We start from the raw sequence: 19,644 nt of genomic DNA, 5'->3' as shown, positions 1-19,644 counted from the left end.
GGCGCCTGCCCTCCCTCCCTCCCAGTCCTCCAGTGTCAGTGGAGGTGACGGCTCCCAAAGGAAGGGACGAAGGGCGGCACTAAAATTCCCCAGGTGGCATCTCTGGGCGGCCCTCACCTCACATTTCAAAGTCAACTTCATGGGGCCAGGGGAAAGCCCTCGGAATGTGGGATGGATGAGTGAACGGACAGGTGTACAGACAGACAAGTGAATGGGCGCCGTCTTCCTGGCCATGTTGCTAACTTGTGTGACTTTATCACCTGGGAAGAGTCGGGAGACACAGGGAGCCACTCTGCTCCCAGCGCCATCTCCTGACGGTGGGAAGGTGGCCATGAACAAAGTCAACAAAAAAGCGGGCCTCGTGGGGTTTGCATTCCATTCAGAGGAGGCAGGAAACACGCAACTGCAGGAACAAGTTTCCCGCAGAAGTGCGGGGCTGCATCTGCTAAAGGGAACTCAGCATAGACAGGGTCACAGGGAAAAGGCCAACAACATGTTGCCATGCACATGAACACGGGGGTCCCATGAATGTGGGACTCGAAGCAGGGACAGATGACTGAGGTTTACACCCAAGGCGACAGGATGGATGGGGCTTGGGGCTTCCTGAGGGGTTGCAGTGGTGACAAGGTCACGGGAGGGGGAGGGGAGGAAGGGCTTCTGGTTATGGAGATAAAAATCTCTCAGGTAACCAGGAGCTGCCCTGGAAGAATCAGCAGCAGCCCGTGCTGGCAACGTCCCCATCTGACGTGTCAGTGTCAGCCATCAGTGTCATTTTAAGACCGCTGGAGGGGGTCTCAGAGAAAGCCCATCTGTCTGGTGTTCAGCTCACCGCTATAGCTTTCCTCCACAGACAAAATCCACCCCCCCGACACACACACAAAGACAGGTTTTCTGAGCGATCCCATCTGCAACTTCTCTGAATAAACAGCTGGAAATATGTCCCAGAAGTCTATTCTGGGGTGGTGTATTTTGGTTTCCTTCGCAAACCAACAAGTGGAACATAGGTCAGGAGGTGGAGGAAGGTAGAGAGAAATAAGTCAAGGCAGAAAGTCCTTGGGGTGAGGGTGGCATTTCAACCAGGACAGTCAGGGCGCCCCACTAAGCGTGAGATTTGCCCAAAGAGCTGGCAGAGGTGCCGCTGTGTGGCTATCTAAGATCAAGTGTTGCAGCCCCTCCTAAGGTCCCAAGGAGGGAGCCGCTGCAGGAGACAGCCTGGCCAAGACGGGCAAGGCAGGGGCAGGCGGGGGAGCAGAGGCTGGAGCTGGACGTAGTGGCAGAGTCAGACAGAATGGAGTCTCCCAGGCCATGGTCCAGGCTCTGCCTTTTACTGTGGAAGGGATGGGGAGGCTTGAGCAGAAGACAGCTGGCTGAGGGCACAGGAGTTGCTCTGGCCGTCCTCCTGAGAACAGGTTGTGGAGGTGGGAGTGAGACAGCAGGGCCGGCTGGGAGAAGGCGGTGGTCGAACCGGATCACAGCAAAGATGGTGCGAGGCAGACCGATCCTGGGGCCCTTGCGAAGGCAGAGCCAACAGGAATGGATACTTGGGACGAGAGAAAAAGAGGAGTCAGGATGTCTGCAAGGTTCTTGGCCTAAGCAAGCTTCAAAGAGTGGAGCTGCCTCAGCCAAAATGAGCGACGCTTTAAATCTCGTCACCTACCTTAGCACGGTGTTAGCTGTAAGAGGCAATTGGGATAATTTTGTGTTTTTATCACATAACTCTGTTACCTTCTCAAACCTGGCACCTAAAACTCTTCATGAAAGGCCAGCATCCACAACAGACAAAGCCTGCCCTTAACCTCCCTGCCTCCTGCCCACAGACAAGGTGGCCAGTGGAACCAGACCCTTTAAGGACTTTATATAGATTATTGAACTGAGTTTGTATGAGAACTTGCAGGTTAGATACTGCTATCACTACCATTTTAAAGCTAAGGGAACTGTGATGCAGAGGGGTTGAGTGACCTGCCGAGGGGTACACGGCCTGATGGGGAGCCACAAGGGAACTCGCAGTCCAGTGGCTGGTTTTATGTGATCAGGAGCCGTGTGCCACAGAGGAGTGTCCCACAGCAGCTGCTAAATGAATCCTTGGTCAGAGCGTGGGAAGAGCCCAGCTCCTGGAGCTGGACCCAACCAAGGCTGTCTGCATATTTCCCTGAGAGAGAGTGGGCAGAGATCTGTGAGTCCACACCCCTCTCTCCCCATCCCTAAAGTGAGGACATCAGCCTGGAATAAACAAGAGGCACCCTTAAATGGAAGGGATGAGAAGGGATAAAAACAGTGGGTCTTAGATAGCCAGGGGTGGTGGCCAGCTTTCCCTGGGAGCCCCCAGCCCTGCAGAGCCTGCTTCTGGGGTCTGGGACTGGGCCCCAGTGGGGCACGTTGGACAAGCCGGCAAGGTGAAGGGAGGCAGCTGAGCTCAGCAGAAACTCTAGGTGTGCTGGGCCCAGGCCCATCTCCCGGAGCCAGCCCTGGAGCTCCACGGCTCCAGATGACTAGCCGAATCCAAGCCCACTGGCCTGTTCTGTCAGGGTCTAGGTGCTGGAGTGCGCACGGAGGCCGATGTAGAGGAGGAGACCCTGAGGAAGAAGCTGGAGGAGCTGACCAGCAACGTCAGTGACCAGGGGACCTCATCCGAGGAGGAGGAGGCCAAGGATGAAAAGGCAGAGCCTGACAGGGGCAAATCAGTTGGGGCTGTCCCCCAGGCGGACCCAGAGGTGAGACTACCCTCCCAGGGGTCTCAGCAGGACCCTGCAGAGGTAGGGGCAGGGATGGACAGTCCCAGCTGGCCACCGCCCTCCCCAGGGAGGTAGCTACCCACAGGGGCACACCAAGGGCCCTTGATGGGTTCTGCAGCTGTGAAACCAGCTCCCAGGATTCAGAGAGGAGAGCAACGTCATGGCGAGTCCCCATCTGGGTGAGACCCCGCACTCCCTCCTGCTGCCAGTCAGCCTCCATCCTTCTCTTTCATAGGTGAGCATGGCTGCCCATCAAACCAACAGACAGGAAAAGAGCCCCCAGGGCCCTGGGGACCCCGTCCAGCACAACAGGACCACAGATGAGGAGCTGTCGGAGCTGGAGGACAGAGTGGCAGTGACGGCCTCAGAAGTCCAGCAGGCAGAGAGCGAGGTAGTCCAGAAGGCACAGGGGAGCACTGGGTTCCGCAAACACAGATGGTGACCACACCCGAGCACTGAACATCTGACAGCTCTAACCATCTGACAGCTCTCACCGAGCCCTCCCCATTGGCCCAGCATGCACAGCTCTGAAGGCCAAGCATGAACCTGGGGGTTTCTGTGGGACTCACCTGGCTCACCACCCACTGAGCCCCTTCCCTTTTTCCTGTTCAACTTGGTGAGGTACAGGCAGGGTTTCCACTAAGAAAAGGTGCTGAACACACAATCCCTGACCCAGGATGGGGGCCTAGAAGCAGGCCTGGAATTTAGGACAGCCCCCGACCTCAGCACTGGACTGTGTCCCGAGGGCCATCTGTGAGTCTGAGTTGTGGCTGCAGAGCTTTAATCTGGGTCTGAAACCTATCAATAGTGCACAAAAGTCAAAGGGCAGAGCCAAAGCATTCAGGCCTCCCAGGGACAGCCAAGGTGACTTGGACTCTGCTCTGTCCTAGCTGGAGACCTACAGAGAGGAGAAGTTCTGCCCCTCAGACTGTGGGGACAGCCAGCCCTTACGACCCTCCTCCACTTCCCTTCTCATCAGCAGGTGTCTGTCACTCCCTGAGGACAAAGAGCACGTCCCCTAGAGCTGTTCAAGGGGAATGAGTCAGGCTCTGGACTTTTCCTTCGTGTTTTCCTTCTTGCTTTGCAAATAAATGTAGCCCACATTGTGTAGGTCACGGAAGATCCAGCTGCGAGTGTCTTAGACCAAGCCCCTGCCTTCCTGCAGCTTGTGTTTTTAGTGGAAGGAGATAAACAGTAAACAAACAAGATCATTTGGGTTCATGAAAAGTGTGATTAAGACAGTCAGTGAAGATGAGCCCCTGGAGTGCTCGGGGCGGGGCGATTTAGATAAGGCAGTCAGGAGGGATACTAGGAAAGTGAGCCAACCTGGCAAATCCAGGGGACAGGAGTCAGGGTGGAGGCAGCAGCGTGTGCCAAAGCCCTGGGGTGGCGGTGAGCTTGGTGCGTGCAGGGATTAGCTGTGAAACCCTGAGACCAGGTCAGAGTGATGAAGGGAGAGTGTGAGGAGGGTGGACGGCAAAGGCCCCTGGGGGCCACTGGAAGGATCTGAATAGGGGGTGATGGGGCCTGGCTCTAATTTCCAGAAGCTGACCCTGGCTGCTGTGGGAGGAGGGGCCTAAGGAGGGAGGAGTGGAAGGGGGCCCAGGCAAGGATGATGCCGGTGGGGGTGGCCGACTGCTAGGTGAAGAGTGGCCACTACTGTCCTTGCCAATCACGGCCCCTCCTCCAGTCCCTCATGGGAGCCAGACTCCCTGAGACTCCAGAAAATGCCCCCCATCCTGCCTTCCTCCTGCCTGGGGTAACCCACAAGGAACACCCCCTTCTCACCAACCATGGAAGACAAACGCCAAGGGGACCACCAAGACAGGCATGTGGCTGGGACACCAATCTTAAGGGAAAACACAAGTAAAATTGTCTCCAGGAGTGAGCTGGGGGCAGCTGCTCTTCCTATCCATGACTTTGAGGCAGGACCTCGAGCGTCTGTCTGAGGGGCCGTCTGTCTCTCTGCTGTCGTCTCGCAGGTTTCAGACATCGAATCCAGGATTGCAGCCCTGAGGGCCGCGGGGCTCACGGTGAAGCCTTCAGGAAAGCCCCGGAGGAAGTCAAACCTCCCAGTGAGTAGGGGCACAGTGGTAAGTGGGGGGATGGTGGTGAGTGTGGGGGGACAGTGGTGAGTGAGGGGACAGTGGTGAGTGTGGGGGGACAGTGGTGAGTAAGGGCGGGGGACAGTGGGAGTGGGGGCACAGTGGTGGCTGGGGGCACCACAGTGGTGGAGTGGGGCGCCACGTGGTGAGTACCGGCGGGAGAGTGCGTTGAGTGGGGGGACAGTGGTGAGGGGGACAGTGCGAGGTGGGCGGGGACAGTGGTGAGTGGGGGACAGTGGTGGAGTGGGGGACACAGTGGTTGATGGGGGCACAGTCATCCGAGGTGGGCGGACGCGGTTAGTGGGGCACAGTGGTTAGTGGGCGGGACAGTGGGTGGAGTAGCGAGGCAGACAATGGTGAGTCGTGGGAACAAAAAAAGAGTGGCTGGAGGTGCCAGCGCGGACCAGGGTGAGGTCAAGGACACCTAGTGAGTGGGGGGCACAGTGGGAGGGGGGACACAGTGGTGATGTGGGGGGACAGGGGTGAGTGGGGCGCGGCCACACGTCGGTTAGTGCCGGCGGGGAGTCGCTGAGTGGGGGCACAGTGGTGACGTCGGGGCGGGAGAGAGTGGCTGAAGGTGCGGTGGACCAGGGCGTGAGTGAAGAAGCATGTATCGAGGTCGGGGGGCAACACGTGGTGAGGGCTAACCGTGAGGGTGGGCGGGAGCAATGAGGTGGAGTGGGGCAGCCGTGCGTGAGTGGGGGGCACAAGTGCGTAACGGTGGCGGCACAGGTGGTTACGTGGAGAGTTGTGAGGTGGGGCACAGTGGTGGAGTCCGGGGAGAGGTGGTGAGTGGGGGCACAAGTGGTGGAGCTGGGGGGACAGTGCGTGAGTGGGGACAGTGATGGTGGGGGACAATAGTGAGTGGGCACAGTGTGTGGCGGGGCCGGGCGGACAGTGTAAGTGGCAGACACAGTGCGTAACTGGGGGTGTCAGCAGGACCCCGCAGACAAACCGCTCAGACACCCGAGGTTAAAGATAGAGGGCTTTATTCCGCGCTGAGAGCTATCGCTAGACCACAATCCAACAACCGGGCACCGAGCTCTCGAGTGAGCATTCCCTGCGTCCCCTTCAAGGGCTTATAACTCTGCGAGAGGTTTCCGTGTGCAGAGGGTCATGCGATCGATTCTGGAGGCAAGAAGGGACCACAACTGGAGGGCTGCATGCACCTGTAAGTCAGATCAGACAGAACAGCGAACAGGGTTTTCATAGTGCTTTTCCATACCAACACCGTCTGGAATCCCTAGATCACATCACACCGGTTAGGCCGCTCTATCTTCCACTGCACGGCACACGCGCCGCTGGGGCGCGCTTGGTCTGGGCCTGTGCGATCTTCATCTCCTGCCTTTCAGTTTTTTTACTCCTCTTTCTTTGGGAGGCAGCAGCAAACTGGCCATAAGACGCACCAATCACGCGACGGGCGTGGTCCTCCTCCCTTAGGGGGACACACGTGTGGGAGTGGGGAACAAGTGGTGACGTGGCGGGGACAGTGGTGAGTGGGGGGGACAGTGGTGAGTGGGGACAGTGGTGAGTGGGGGCACAGCAACCTCAGTTGAGTTGGTGCCCCCCGAGGCCTCCCCACAGCACACATGCCACCAGGGGCCTGACAGCAGGATCCTGGCCCCCTCACCTCCTTTCCCGTGAACATCCGGCCCGAGTTTCCTCATAGCCAGTTACTCAACTGTAATTTGTTGGGGTTCATTTTTGTTTATTATTTGCTGTTTCTACCAAAAGCTCTTTCTGAGGGGACCTGAGCCCCTGCTCTGAGGATCTGAAAGACACACACACTCACAGTGTAAAAATCCAAAAGGAGCCACCTGGATCACGTTGCCTCACGTTGAAAGCCTTAGTCCGCTGCAACGTGAAGATGGATGTGACTGGAAGGGATGGCGCGGGAGACTCACATCAGAGGAGTTGCTCATGTTAGGCCAACATCCTCCTCTCCTGATCCCATTCAGGAATCTTCAGACAAAACCACCCTGATGAGGACATTTGGCAAAAGAATGGAAGATGTCCTTAGGAGAGTCCCAGACAGGGTCATGACGGAAAACCCAGGATGCCCAGTTAGCTTGAAATTTCGGATGAACAATAATCTAGTAAAAGTATGCCCCCATGCAACATTTGGGACTTACACTAAAAAAGTTAGCTGTTGATCTTGTGAACGCAAAATATCTGAGACAGGTCTCAGTCAACTGAGAAAGTTTATTTTGCCGAAGTTAAGGACACACCCATGACACAGCCTCAGAAAGTCCTAAGACTTGTGCCAAGGTGGTTGGGGGTATAGTTTGCTTTTATCGTCTTAGGGGGACATGAGACATCAATCAGTATGTGGAAGATGTACCTTGGTTCGATCCAGTAAGGTGGGACAACTCTTAAGTGGGGGCTTCCCAGTTATGAGTAGGTAAGAGGCAACAGGTTGCATTATTTTGAGTTCTTGATCAGCCTTCCACTGAATACACAACTTAGTCTGGCTCAGTGAGTCTGCGTTTTTACTTAGGCAATAGGGGAGAGGGAGCAATCAGATCTGCAGGTGAGCTTCAGAGGGATGACTTGGAATAGAATGGGAGGCAGGTTTGCCCTAAGCAGTTCCCAGCTTGACTTTTCCCTTTAGCTTAGTGTTTGTGGAGTCCCAAGATTTATTTTCTCTTCACAATCTGAAATTCAAACTCCCTGGGTATGCTGCTTTTTAATTTGCACACTCTGGCAGCCCTAGTCCCAGAGCCCCGTAGCGGCATACTGGAGGTGGCCGTGCAGTCCCAGCGTCCCCGACCGAGCGTGCATAGACAGCATCCATCCTTACATCCAGCTGACACATGCCCATGCTCCTCCCTGTGGACGGAGGTTAAACAATAACATAAAGTTTCTTCTTTGTCCTCTAGATATTTCTCCCTCGAGCGGCTGGGAAACTTGGCAAGAGACCAGAGGACCCAAATGCAGACCCTTCAAGTGAGGCCAAGGTATGTGTTACTCCATCCAAGCCCAGACACCGCACGAAGGTGGAGGACTGCACCGCTTTCCAGCAGTGTGGCAAGTCCACGGGGTGGCGGAGCTCCTATGTCTGCAAAGCCGCCCACACAGCTGCCACAACGCCGTGGCAACTCCCGTGGGTTGGCTTCCTCGGTGACACACCCTGAGCTGGGTTTGTGTAGATGCATTTGTTGAAAATCCAAGAAAGCCCAGTAGGGGAGTGGGAAAGTGAGACGGGAAAGGAAGGAAGCAAGCATCTGACATGAAGCAAACCCACACAGGCTGACTGTGGCTCAGTCCTCCTGGGGGCTCTGGAGACCATGCAGTTCACACCCCAGAGTTAATTCTGTGTAGGAGCAAGGCCACCAGCACTTATCCCTTCCTCACCCGTCAGTCCTGAGTAAGGGCCAGGCCCTGGGCCACACACATTCCCAGGCACTTCTGCCCTTCCCTGAACAGGCACAGCGGGCCCATGGCCTGGGGACTGCCTCCATCTGGGAGACGAAGGCGCTGGCTGCCAAAGGTGGAAACACCCAGGAGCCAGTGCGCTCAAAATGGCACAAGGACTTGTGGGGGTGTGAGCGGGACCCACAGATGGCAATGCACAGAGGGCAGAGCCAGCCTGGGAGGGAGGAGCTCCCTGCGTTTAGGTGGAGTGGTCAGGAGTAGGATGAGGGGTGCCATGGCCAGCGCCCCAGGAGGAACGGGCTTCAGCTTCAGGCCCTACCTGCAGCCCAGCACCGCAGGGAGCCTCGAGGAACACCTAGCCACTCCTCATCACAACCCTGGCAGTTCCTCACAGTGACACACAGTGTTTTCAAAAGTCCATCTTTCCACATGCTGTTTACAGCACCCAGCGGCTAGGCAGTGCTATTAACCCTGTTGTACTGATGAACAAACCAGCCAGCTCAGGGCAGTGGGTGAGCCTGATCCAGATCACAGACAGGAAGTGACAGCAGGGTCTCAGCCCAGGCCATGCCTGACACCCACGCTCTTCTCTGGGTGGGGCGGGGGGGTCGCTTCCACTTTTGTCCCCAGAAGCCAGCCTGACAGCTTCTGCAGCACCTCTGGGAGCCACCCACAAACCCAGCCAGGCAAAATCCCAGGGTGCCAGACACCAGGAGAAATTTCTAGGGGAATCAGGCCATTTGGCTGTCTCTTCACTTCCCTGAAAAGCCAAACAGAGAATGGATTTCTTATCGCATCGTAGCAAGGTAATCAACTGGAAAAGAGACAGGAGGAGAGGTGTGAGGACCAACAGTCACGGGGACCTGGGAATCGTATTAGACACAATTGATCTTCCAGTGTCCTTGTAAAGAGAGCTACAGGCCCACTTTACAGAGGAGGAGACCAAGGTTCAGAGAGGATAAGAAGTGAATTAGCCGGGCACAGTGGCTCACACCTGTAATCCCAGCACTTTGGGAGGCTGAGGCAGGCGGATCATGAGGTCAGGAGATGGAGACCATCCTGGCTAACATGGTGAAACCCCATCTCTACTAAAAATACCAAAAACAAAATTAGCCGGGCGTGGTAGCGGGCGCCTGTAGTCCCAGCTACTCAGGAGGCTGAGGCAAGAGAATGGCATGAACCCAGGAGGCGGAGCTTGCAGTGAGCCAAGATCGCACCACTGCACTCCAGCCTAGGTGACAGAGCGAGACTCCATCTCAAACAAAAAAGAAGTGAATTAATTTGCCCATGTCACACAGTGGTAAGGGGGTAGTGCTGGGATCTGAACCAGACCTGCAGGGCAGAAACTTACACTCCTTCTGCCATACCACCCAAATGTTGCAGCTCCCCCAAAGCTGAGCATCTCTTATTTCAGGCATTTAGTGCTTAATATATTGAAAATGTCCATTCTAATGTTGCTAAAAGTTCAAATATTGCTAGAGAGCAGAAAACAGTGAGCCTGGTTAATTAGAAGCTGGAAGAGCAATAAGAAATCAAAAATTAGTTCACAATTCCCAGACATCACAATTGGATGAAGACTGGAGACATTCTGTTTCTTCTAGGCAATGGCTGTGCCCTATCTTCTGAGAAGAAAGTTCAGTAATTCCCTGAAAATTCCAGGTAAGAGCCCTCTGCTCCCCGCACCCCCATGAGCCTGGGAAATGAGCTCCAGGGAGGAAAATGGCCCGTCGCAGCTTCTGTGTGTTTCTTCATCATCTGTGGGACATATCTCATGTCCTGACTCCCAAAACTTGTTCCCAGTGCCGCTTGGGTCACCCTCAGGACCCAGCACGTTGGTGCTCCAGACAGCTGGAACTTGCTGCTTTAAGCGTGCAAAGGCGGCCCTGGTGACAGCGGTGATGCTGGTGGTGTCTCCATGTTTTTCTACATAAATTGTCCTAACATGGTACACAGTTCCTGGCCTTCTTACAGAAAGTGCGGGTCATCATTTAGCCTTCCTTGAAGGCTTGGTGGTGACAGGGACATTAGCTTTGTCCTGGACTAATGGGATGTGAGGCCTCCCCAGCACATGGTTGGGCTCTTGGGGTATCTGTGTGCTCATTTCATTCACTCAACTTGTGACCCAACCACTGCTCACCGGAGGCTGGCAGCTCCTCTCCCCGTTCAGAGCCCCGTCCCTCTGCTGTCAAGCTGTTTCAGGCCCCCAAGCATTGTTGCATTGATCTGTTGTCCCTGTTTTCTGAGCTGTGTCCTCACACACACCATCGTTCAAACTCTGCCACAGCTGCAGTCCTAGCAGACAGCGTGTGTCCCTCCTCTGCTCACAAGCAACCCTTGGCTCCCAGCTGCCTGCAGAATGAAGTGGGATTTCTTAGCATAGCCCTGCAGACTTTGGCCATTTGTCGTACACTGGAGTCAGCCGGCCCTGTACTACACCCACCCAAGCATGCACTTCCTTCCCATGCGTGGAACAACACACAGCAGACGCTGGTTTCAGAGTGCGCCACACAAGCACATGCCTCCACACCTGGGTGCACTCCCTCCCTGCCCATCTCTGTCCTGTGAAGTCCTCCGGGGCCAAGTATGAAGCATCTCCCCCGGGGCTCTCCACCACCTCCCTGCAACACCCAGCACATCGATCCCTCTTTCCAGTCAGCTCACTCCTTGGTCAGTCAGCCACCCCACGTCCATGCCAGATCGCTCTTTGCACCCCCTGAGCTCCCAGCACACATTCTGGTCAATCCTGGGATGGAGCTGGTACCCAAGGCCCTTTGGGGCTAATCCCAGATTCAGGATCACCAGCCAGGAGAGTGACTTTGCCAGAGATGACCCGCTAAGGAGTGGCCAGCAGGGGCTCCTGGAGATCCACGTGCTGGCTCTGAGGGGAGTTTCCAGCACGTCTCGTGGGCTGAAATCCAGGTGGAGATTCTTGTTTTGTTTTGTTTTGTTGAGACAGAGTCTCACTCTGTGGCCCAGTCTGGAGTGCAATGGTGTGATCTCAGCTCACTGCAACCTCCGCCTCCCAGATTCAAGTGATTCTCCTGCCTCCGCCTCGCGAGTAGCTGGGATTACAAGTGCCCGCCACCATGCCTGGCTAATTTTGTATTTTTAGTACAGATGGGGTTTCACCATGTTGGCCAAGCTGGTCTCGAACTCCTGACGTCAGGTGATCCACCCACCTTGGCCTCCCAAAGTGCTGGGATTACAGGTGGGAGCCACCATGCCCGGCTGAGAGGTTCATGTTTATAGCAGGAGGACAAAGGGTAATTCCTTGCATCCTCTGTATGAATGGTTTCGTGAAGGGTAGACTCTGTCCTATCCAAAGACCTCACTCATGTCCAGTCCAAGGCCAGAATAGCTCACCCCTGGCCCCCTGATAGCTCACAGGCATTTCGGGGTCTGAACGGCAAAGTTGAGGCCTGACCTTCACATGTCTCCCAGCCATCATCACTACCCTCTGCCAAGGGTGGCCAAGGGGGCTTTTCACTGTCCACAGAGGCCAGCCCCATGCACTGGCAGGTCCTTGGGCCTCCATCCCAGGGTCTGCGGGGCCTCATGTGACTTCACTCCTCAGGAGTCATGATCCCTCAAGTTAGGTGATTCCCTCCACAGAGGTTAGTCCTGGAGCAGGGATGGAGGGTCGGCAGGCCAGGCCAGATGACCCTGCAGAGAGAACAGCACAACAGGAGTATGCTGCTGAGCCAACTCCCAAAAGAGGAAAGGGACAGAGGCCTGGCTTGTAGCATGCGCCAGTTTCTGTGGCGTAAATGTTCCCATCCTGGCTGATCGCAAGTTCCCAGCTAATGTCACCGAGCGTGCGGTCAGGAAGAGGTGCACACAGTCAGCTCTCAGGAGCCCTGGCAACTGGCTCCAGTCAGGCAGGCCACAGAAGACATGCAAAAGTGAAGAAGGGCCTGCACCAGCCACCTGAACACCAACACTCAACTAGGATGTGAGGCCAGATGCCCCCAGTTACACAGCCACGGCCCCAGGAGGGGCCCCTGTGATGAGGGTCAGAGTCTGAGACCCCTTGGGCTGTTGCCATGTCACAAAGGAAAGGCAAGGAATCCGGGTATGGTGGCTCACACCTATAATCCCAGCATTTCAGGAGGCCGAGGTGGGCGGATCACTTGGGGTCAGGAGTTCAAGACCAGCCTGGCCAACATGGTGAAACCCCATCTCTACTAAAAAATACAAAAATTAGCCAGGCATGGTGGTGCACACCTGTAGTCCCAGCTACTTGGGAGGCTGAGGCAGGAGAATCACTTGAACCTCAGAGGCGGAGGTTGCAGTGAGCTAAGATTGCGCCACTGCACTCCAGCCTGGGTGACAGAGCAAGACTTTGTCTCAAAGAAAAAGAAAAGAAAAGAAAAGGAAAAAGAAAAGACAGACCGCACACCAGTGCAGTGCAACAGGCCTTTCTGCTGTTTCATTAGTGTGAGGATTTCTGGGGCCACAGTACATTACATTAATTACACAGTACATTAATGCCTGCACAGTACATTAATGCACAGTACATTAATGCCTGCTCCAAAGCAAAGGAGAAAGAAGTTGGCAAAACTGTTTATTTCCATGAAACCTGAAATGTAAATGCCTTGTTAAAAATATGTGATATGGAAACTTCTTAAAAGGGGATATGTCCATTTTTATTCTACCTTTTAAATGTCTGAGGAGGCCAAGGCACTTGTTTGGGCTAGGTATGTGGTTGATAAAGCACCATCCCTCTCCCTGTTTTCCCCAAAGGCAAAGATGATGATTCTTTTGATTGGAAATCAGTGTACCGAGGCTCGCTGACACAGAGAAACCCCAACGGGAGGAAAGGAATGGCCAGCCACACCTTCGCGGTAAAGTTTTCTCTCATTCTCTGAGGAGTTTTTAAAATTCAGTGACCCGTCAGATTTATGTGTTAATATTAAGTCTTCAGAGCAAAGAAAATGGAGATAAACAAAACAAGGATTCAGACCAGAGAATCAAAGCAAAAAGTAAAGTCTTTGCCAACGAGGGCTTGAACATCTAAATACTCTGAAATTAGAATAATATCTTCTTGTGTTTTAGAGCTTTAAATTTTCAAATACTTGCTGTCCACACACCCCATTGGATGAGGACCTGTGTCATTGACCCAAATTTATAGCTAAGAAAACAGAGGCAGAGAGAGGCTAAGTAAAAAACTCCAAGGGAGTTCACCTAATATTGTGAAGAACGTAAACCCAGCGTTTGACCAACTTGTCCATGTGTGTATGTGTGTGGCTGCGTTCACTCCTGTGTGCATTTGTGTGTACTGTGTGCATGCCTGTGTGTTTGTGAACACCCATGTGTGTGTACCTGCTTACACACCCAAGTGTGTGTGTTACCACAACGAAAGCACAGATTTATTGAAAAGGATGTTCATTCCACAGAGTGGGAACAGGCTAGAGCCAGTGGCTCAGGAGCCTGGTTACAGCATTTTGTGGACTTTAAGTGCCCTCCAGAGGTTTCCCATTGGTTACTTGGTTATACCCTATGCAAATGAAGGAGTGGACCCAATCAATGTGATCGGTCGCAGGAGGCAACCAATCGGAGACTGAAGGGAAGTTACAAATTTACACATGAAGACTTGGCCGATGACTAGTCTGATTGGTTGTGGGAGGGGACCAATCCGAGGTACTTTCCATTTTTATCTGCCATGCAGAGGAAAGGGGGCATAGCAAAGGGAGTAGCTGCTGGACTTTTTGTTCCTCGGGTGTGGAGAGGTGGGGTTTTCATTTTGATTCAGTTCTAGGAAGTTAGCACGAATTGGCCTTACGTTCCCTGCCTCCAGACCCTATTCTCTTGCCCCACATGCATGTGTGCCCAAATGTATAATCTAAGTTTGTGTCTACTGATGTGCACATCCATGTACACACTTGTATATTTGTATGTACATGCCCATGTGTGTCTGTGTTACATGCCTGTGTGTGTTTGTACTTTACAGAAACCTGTGGGCTACACGCCCATGTGTGTCTGTGTTACATGCCTGTGTGTGTTTGTACTTTACAGAAGCCTGTGGTGGCCCACCAGCCCTAACAGGGGACAGGACAGAGCAACAGAGGAGCCCTGCACTCTTTTCCCTCCACCACGGCCATCCTTTCCCTCATTGGCTCTGCGCTTACCACTGTACACAGTCACCATCCCAGTGAGAAACAAGGAGCACCCTCCACGTGGACTCCCCTTGCAAGGGGACAGCGACATTCAGTCCTGCACTGCTCATTTGGGTTTACTGATGACTCCTGGCCACCCTACCAGCCCCTCTGATCTGTGAGAAACAGCTAAGCTGCTGTGACTTTCCTTTAGGACAATGTTGTGTAAACCTTTGAAGGACACACAGAAGACCTTTATACTGTGATCTTTTACCCCTTTCACTCTTGGCTTTCTTATGTTGCTTTCATGAATGAAATGGAAAAAAGATGACTCAGTCAAGGCACCAACCATATGTGTATTCTTGATGGTCTGTATCGGGGTGTGAGCAGATGTATGCTTATTTCTTGTGGGTGTGATTGGAAATTAGGCATCCAGACAAGTGACTGAACTAATGACCTGCTGAATACTGAGGGAGGAATAGACACCCCAGCCCCCACACTACGTGCACTCACTCTGCAAGTTCCCATGTGATCTGTAGACCAGGGGAAATTACACTGTGGTCAAGGGCAGAGCCTGCACATGGCAGCAAGTGAGCATCTGATACATGCTCAGATGCTAGTGCAGAAAGCCTGCTGGGAGAGGGAGAGACGGCAGGCAGAGATCCAGATGGGCAGGGAAGAGGTCTGGTTCTAGCCTGGCTCTGCCACTCACCGCAACAGATCCAGTGGGGCAGAGGACAGAGGGTCACAACCAATGAGGAATGCCTGCCAAGGATGGGGGTGCAGAGGCCACAGGTCAGCTTGCCACTCGCTCCTTGGTTACATAGATGATCTCCCCTCAGATAGCCTGGGATTCGGAGTTATTTCCTAATATCTGTGTGTCCCATCCAGTTTTAAGCAGAGCCCTCCGAGACTCCCCAAAGCTGCCTTTGAACATCCTAACAGTAATCACATCTCACCCTCCCTGAGGTTCACCCTAGATAGGACCCAATGGCTGCACTGTTTTTGTCAGAGGGGTGCTGAGAGGAGTGACTTCCTTCAGAATCAAACAGTAGAGACAAGAGGCAAACCTTTTGTCTTCAAGGGTTGACCAAGTTAAGTGTTTCCTACCCTCTCTGAATAGGACACTTCCAGGAGCTCTCCAATCTCTCACTTAAAACTAAAGTTTGAATCTCAAAGTGTTTTGCCGGGAGGCAGATACTCCTGCATCTTCAGGAGACCTGTGAGCACACATTAGCAGCTATTTCTCTGACTCCTTGTGGCATCAGATAAAAACATGGAGTTTTCCATATAATTCCCAACATTACTTATAAATTCTATTTTTTGAAAAAATTATTCAGGCTAGGCAAAGTGGCTCATACCTATTATCCCAGTCCTTTGAGAGGCCAAGGTGGGAGAATTCCTTGAGGCCAGGAGTTTAAGGCCTCCTGGGCAACATAGTGAGATCCCATCTCTACAAAAAACAAAACAAAAAATTACCCAAGCATGATGGTACATGCCTGTAGTCCTACCTACTTAGGAGGCTGAGGCAGGAGGATCACTTGAGCCCTGGAGATTGAGGCTGCAGTGAGCCATGATCGCATGACTATACTCCAGTCTGGGCAATAGAGTGAGACCCTGTCTCTTAAAAAAAATTAATAATAAATAAATGAAAAGAATTCTTCAGAATTCCTTTCCTAGCAAATGGCTATTCTGGAGACATGTGTAGTGGAAGCTGCATACAGGCAGGTCAGGGATCCTTGAGGCTGGTGTACCCCAACCAGTACAGCTGCTGGCTCTTTGTTTCCAGCTAAAGATTGACAGAAGTCAGTGGTTTCTCTATGACTCCAGATGGAGATTAGAGACAAGCATTTAAAAGATTTCTCCAAAGTTTTATCCTCCAACAGTCTTATTTATAAGGGGAAAAAGAAAAAAGTTTTAGGAAGAGTTGAATGCACAGATCTCCCAAAAGTGCTTCTTACAAATGAACTGTGAGTATACAGCAAAATTGCACTCCCCAGATAATCCAGTATCGAACATAAGGGATGCCCTGCCTCACTGCAGATTATTGGGGTGAAACACAATTTGACAGGTGTAGCTCCCAGCTCTCAGGGATCAAACCAACCATGCATTACAGTGTTGCAGTTTCACTGATTTTATATCAAGCCATTGTTTCTATAAGTTCCAAGGATTTTCACTTTCCAACAGCTCTATCCAAAAGAACCCACTTTACTGGGGGCCAAAAACCCATCCCCAAAGGAGTAACAGTAATGGTATTGTCACTCGCTGGGCTTCTGAGACCCCAGCTATCCACTTTAGCATGCTGGTGACAGCCAAGTAACCTCACATACTCACAATGCTCGTAACTTCAAAGTTATTCTTATAGAGAATATTTATTACATATGAAATCTCTTTTTATTTTATTGGGATAAAACAGAAAAGATAGATATGCAAAAGAAAAAAAAGACACACAAAAGAAAAAGAATCATCTACCAACTAGCAACCACTGTTAAGTCTTTCCAGACATTCATTCACATATTAGCTTTTAATTAAAACTCCTACAAGTTAATATACTGGTAGGTGAGTAAAGCCCATTCCAAACATTACCTCACACCTATGTATTCCCAGGAAAGACCCAGCCCCAGAAAGAAGTGTTTTACCCATGTATGCTACCCATATTCTCCTGAAAATATCTACAGCAAAATCTTCCCAGAGACAGCCTTGCTGGTACCTAAATGAACAAACTGTTCAGTTATTTCCAGTGAACACAGCTGCAGCTCAGTGGCATCTGAGCTCAGAATTCCAAGGAAATGGCTATGCTGGGGAAAGGAGTATTTTGCTACATCACTACAGACACTTGTAACAATCTATGATTGTTAATTTTATGGGTCAGTTGTGGTGCCCCGATGTCTGATCAAACACCAGCCAAGATGTATCTATGAAGGTATTTTGTAGATGTGGTTAAGGTTTAAATCAGTAGACTTTAAAGCAGATAACCTGCCATAAAGTAGGTGAGCCTAACCCAGCCTGTTGCAGGTCTTAAGAGAAAAGATTGATGTGCCATGAGGAGGAAGGAGTTCTGCCTCCAGACAGCCTTCAGACTCCAGTTACAACTTCAGTTCTTCCCTGGGTCTCCAGCCTGATGGCTAGTCCTACAGGATTCAGACTTCCCAGGCCCTGCAATCTTATGAGCCCATTCCTTAGACTAAATCTCTTCTCTCGCGTGCTCTCGCGCTCTCTCTCTCTCTCTCTGTCTCTCTCTCTCTCCCTTCCTCCCTCTCTCTCTCTCTCCCTTCCTCTCTCTCTCTCTCTCCGTTCTCTCTCCTCTCTCTCTCTCCACACACACACACCCTATTGGCTCTGCTTCTCTGAAGAACCTTGACCGATGCACAGTCCCTATGTAAGAGCCTTGTCTGATGTTCAGTGTGTCTGTGTTTGAAACTTGTAAACTGGTTAGATGGGAGCCATGTGTGAGGGTCGGGGAACACCGTTTATTTTTATCACAAATGCAATGCCAAGGTCCCAGAGTCATGGCCACTTGGGGTAGGAAAGCCTTCCTCTGCTGCTCGACTCTCACTAGCACTTTCTCTCTCGGTTCTCAGAGATGCCACTTTCTGGATGACTCACATCTCAAAAGCAGCTTTCTAATTTACAAAGAGTAGTGCTATAAAATTTCATAGGAGTCTGGATTTTCAGAAGCCATCTACATCAGAAACAGCTTTTCTGGTAACTGAATGTTGCTCTTGCAGTGGCTGTTCCACAGCTTCAATTTGATGCTTCCAATTCCCGAGGTTACCTCTCCCATCAGGCTGTGTAGTGTCTTCCTAGGAGGCCAGAAGACACACACAGGCCACAGCTATGGTCCAGTTTCTTCTGGGAACAAGCACAAGGGAGAGACATTTCATCAGTCCACTCAGACACACATTTGAAGCCCTGCATTAGTTTCCTGTGGGTGCCATAGCAAATCCCCACAAACTGGGGATTACAACACAAAGTTATTCCCTCACAGTTCAGGAGGCCAGAGTCCAAAATCACAGCGTCAGCAGGGTCGTTTCCATCTGCAGGGCCTGAGGGCAGGCAGTTCCTGGCCCCTTCCAGCTGTGGGGTTGCTGGCATCCTTGGTCCTCCTTGGCTTGTAGCTGCCTCCTTCCAGTCCCTGCTTCCATCTTCACATCACCTTTCTCCCTGTGCATCTCTGCGCATCTGTCCTCTTCTTATCAGGACACCAGTCATTGGATTTGGGGTTCACCTTAATCCAGGATGACCTCATCTTAACTAATTACATCTGCAAAGATCCTGGTTTCCAAATAAGGTCATATTGAGATTCCAGATGGGAGACTCCAACCCACTACAGAGCACCATTGTGGTCCAAGAACCAAAACCAAAACCAGCTATCCATCAAAACCAACTGTCCATCATGGTGCTGTTACTACTTACCAAGTACCTGCTACAGGCTGTACATTTACCATGTTGGGGTGAAAGTTCAAAGATCTCAAAACTGAAATGCACCCCAGAGTAGGGTCCTCTCCACCATGTTAAGTACAGAAAGAAAGACTATGAGGGAGGGAGGCTCTCAACTTGGGGCGCTTTTTTTTATATTATTTATTTATTTAGAGACAGAGTCCTCCTCTGTCTTCCAGGCTAGAGTGCAGTGGCACAATCTAGGCTCACTACAACCTTTGCTTCCCTGATTTAAGTGATTCTTCTGTCTCAGCCTCCCAAGTAGCTGGGATTACAGGCATAAGCCACCACACCTGGCCAATTTTTGTATTTTTAGTAGAGACAGGGTTTCGCCATGTTGGCCAGGCTGGTCTCGAACTCCTGGCCTCAAGTGATCCACTTGCCTCGGTCTCCCAAATCCCTGCTGGGATTATAGGCGTAAGCCACTGCACCTGGCCTTGGGGTTCCTTTAATTGCAAAGAGCAGAAATCCACTGAAACCAGCCCAAGCGAAACAGCGAGCATGAGAGAAGACTACAGAGTCTTCTCCTGGGAACCCAGGGAAACCTAGCAATCCAGTGCAGCAGGCACAGGGGCTGGGGTGGCCCTGCAGTGGCCATGGCCTCGAGGCTTCTCAGCTCCCCTTGTGCGCTTCTCTTCTCCCTTGACCATGAACTGCTCCTTAGCCTGTTCAGCAGGTGGCCTCTCTCAATAGCTTCTGCAACCCCAACTCTAGGACTCTTCCCTCCAGTGGCCACAGCTTATTGTTCCAGATGCCCGAGAGATAGATGGGCAGGGCCATGTACATGTGAGTTGCTGGTCAACCTAGAGATAGCTCATGCCAAAGGAGAGATTGCCTTGCCTGGACAAGCAGGGCAGCAGGTCACTTCAACCGGTTCACACAGCACAACACTCCCAC

At 52.2% G+C, this 19,644-nt stretch overlaps 1 protein-coding gene across 8 annotated transcripts in view; it reads left to right on the top strand.

Annotated features, from left to right (window-relative positions):
• MLPH (melanophilin) overlaps positions 1 to 14,655 on the top strand; it is a 66,817-nt gene extending 52,162 nt beyond the window's left edge. For 4 of the 8 annotated variants that reach the window (XM_017890361.1, XM_017890357.1, XM_017890358.1 and 1 more), the window contains 7 exons: positions 2,526 to 2,711; positions 2,968 to 3,123; positions 4,715 to 4,825; positions 7,717 to 7,794; positions 9,814 to 9,871; positions 12,956 to 13,056; positions 14,228 to 14,655. In XM_017890361.1, coding sequence (XP_017745850.1) covers positions 2,526 to 2,711; positions 2,968 to 3,123; positions 4,715 to 4,825; positions 7,717 to 7,794; positions 9,814 to 9,871; positions 12,956 to 13,056; positions 14,228 to 14,254 — 717 coding nt within the window. In that variant the 3' untranslated portion in view covers positions 14,255 to 14,655. The remainder of the gene's footprint in view (positions 1 to 2,525; positions 2,712 to 2,967; positions 3,124 to 4,714; positions 4,826 to 7,716; positions 7,795 to 9,813; positions 9,872 to 12,955; positions 13,057 to 14,227) is intronic. The other 4 variants (XM_017890365.1, XM_017890363.1, XM_017890360.1 and 1 more) reach the window with 2 other exon arrangements.
• The last annotated feature ends 4,989 nt before the right edge of the window (positions 14,656 to 19,644 follow it).

Source organism: Rhinopithecus bieti, unplaced genomic scaffold, assembly GCF_001698545.2.
Source record: "Rhinopithecus bieti isolate Rb0 unplaced genomic scaffold, ASM169854v2 scaffold_19482, whole genome shotgun sequence".
Lineage (NCBI taxonomy): Eukaryota > Metazoa > Chordata > Mammalia > Primates > Cercopithecidae > Rhinopithecus > Rhinopithecus bieti.
The sequence above is the reverse complement of the archived record's forward strand: the minus strand, read 5'-3'. Positions and strand labels throughout refer to the sequence as shown.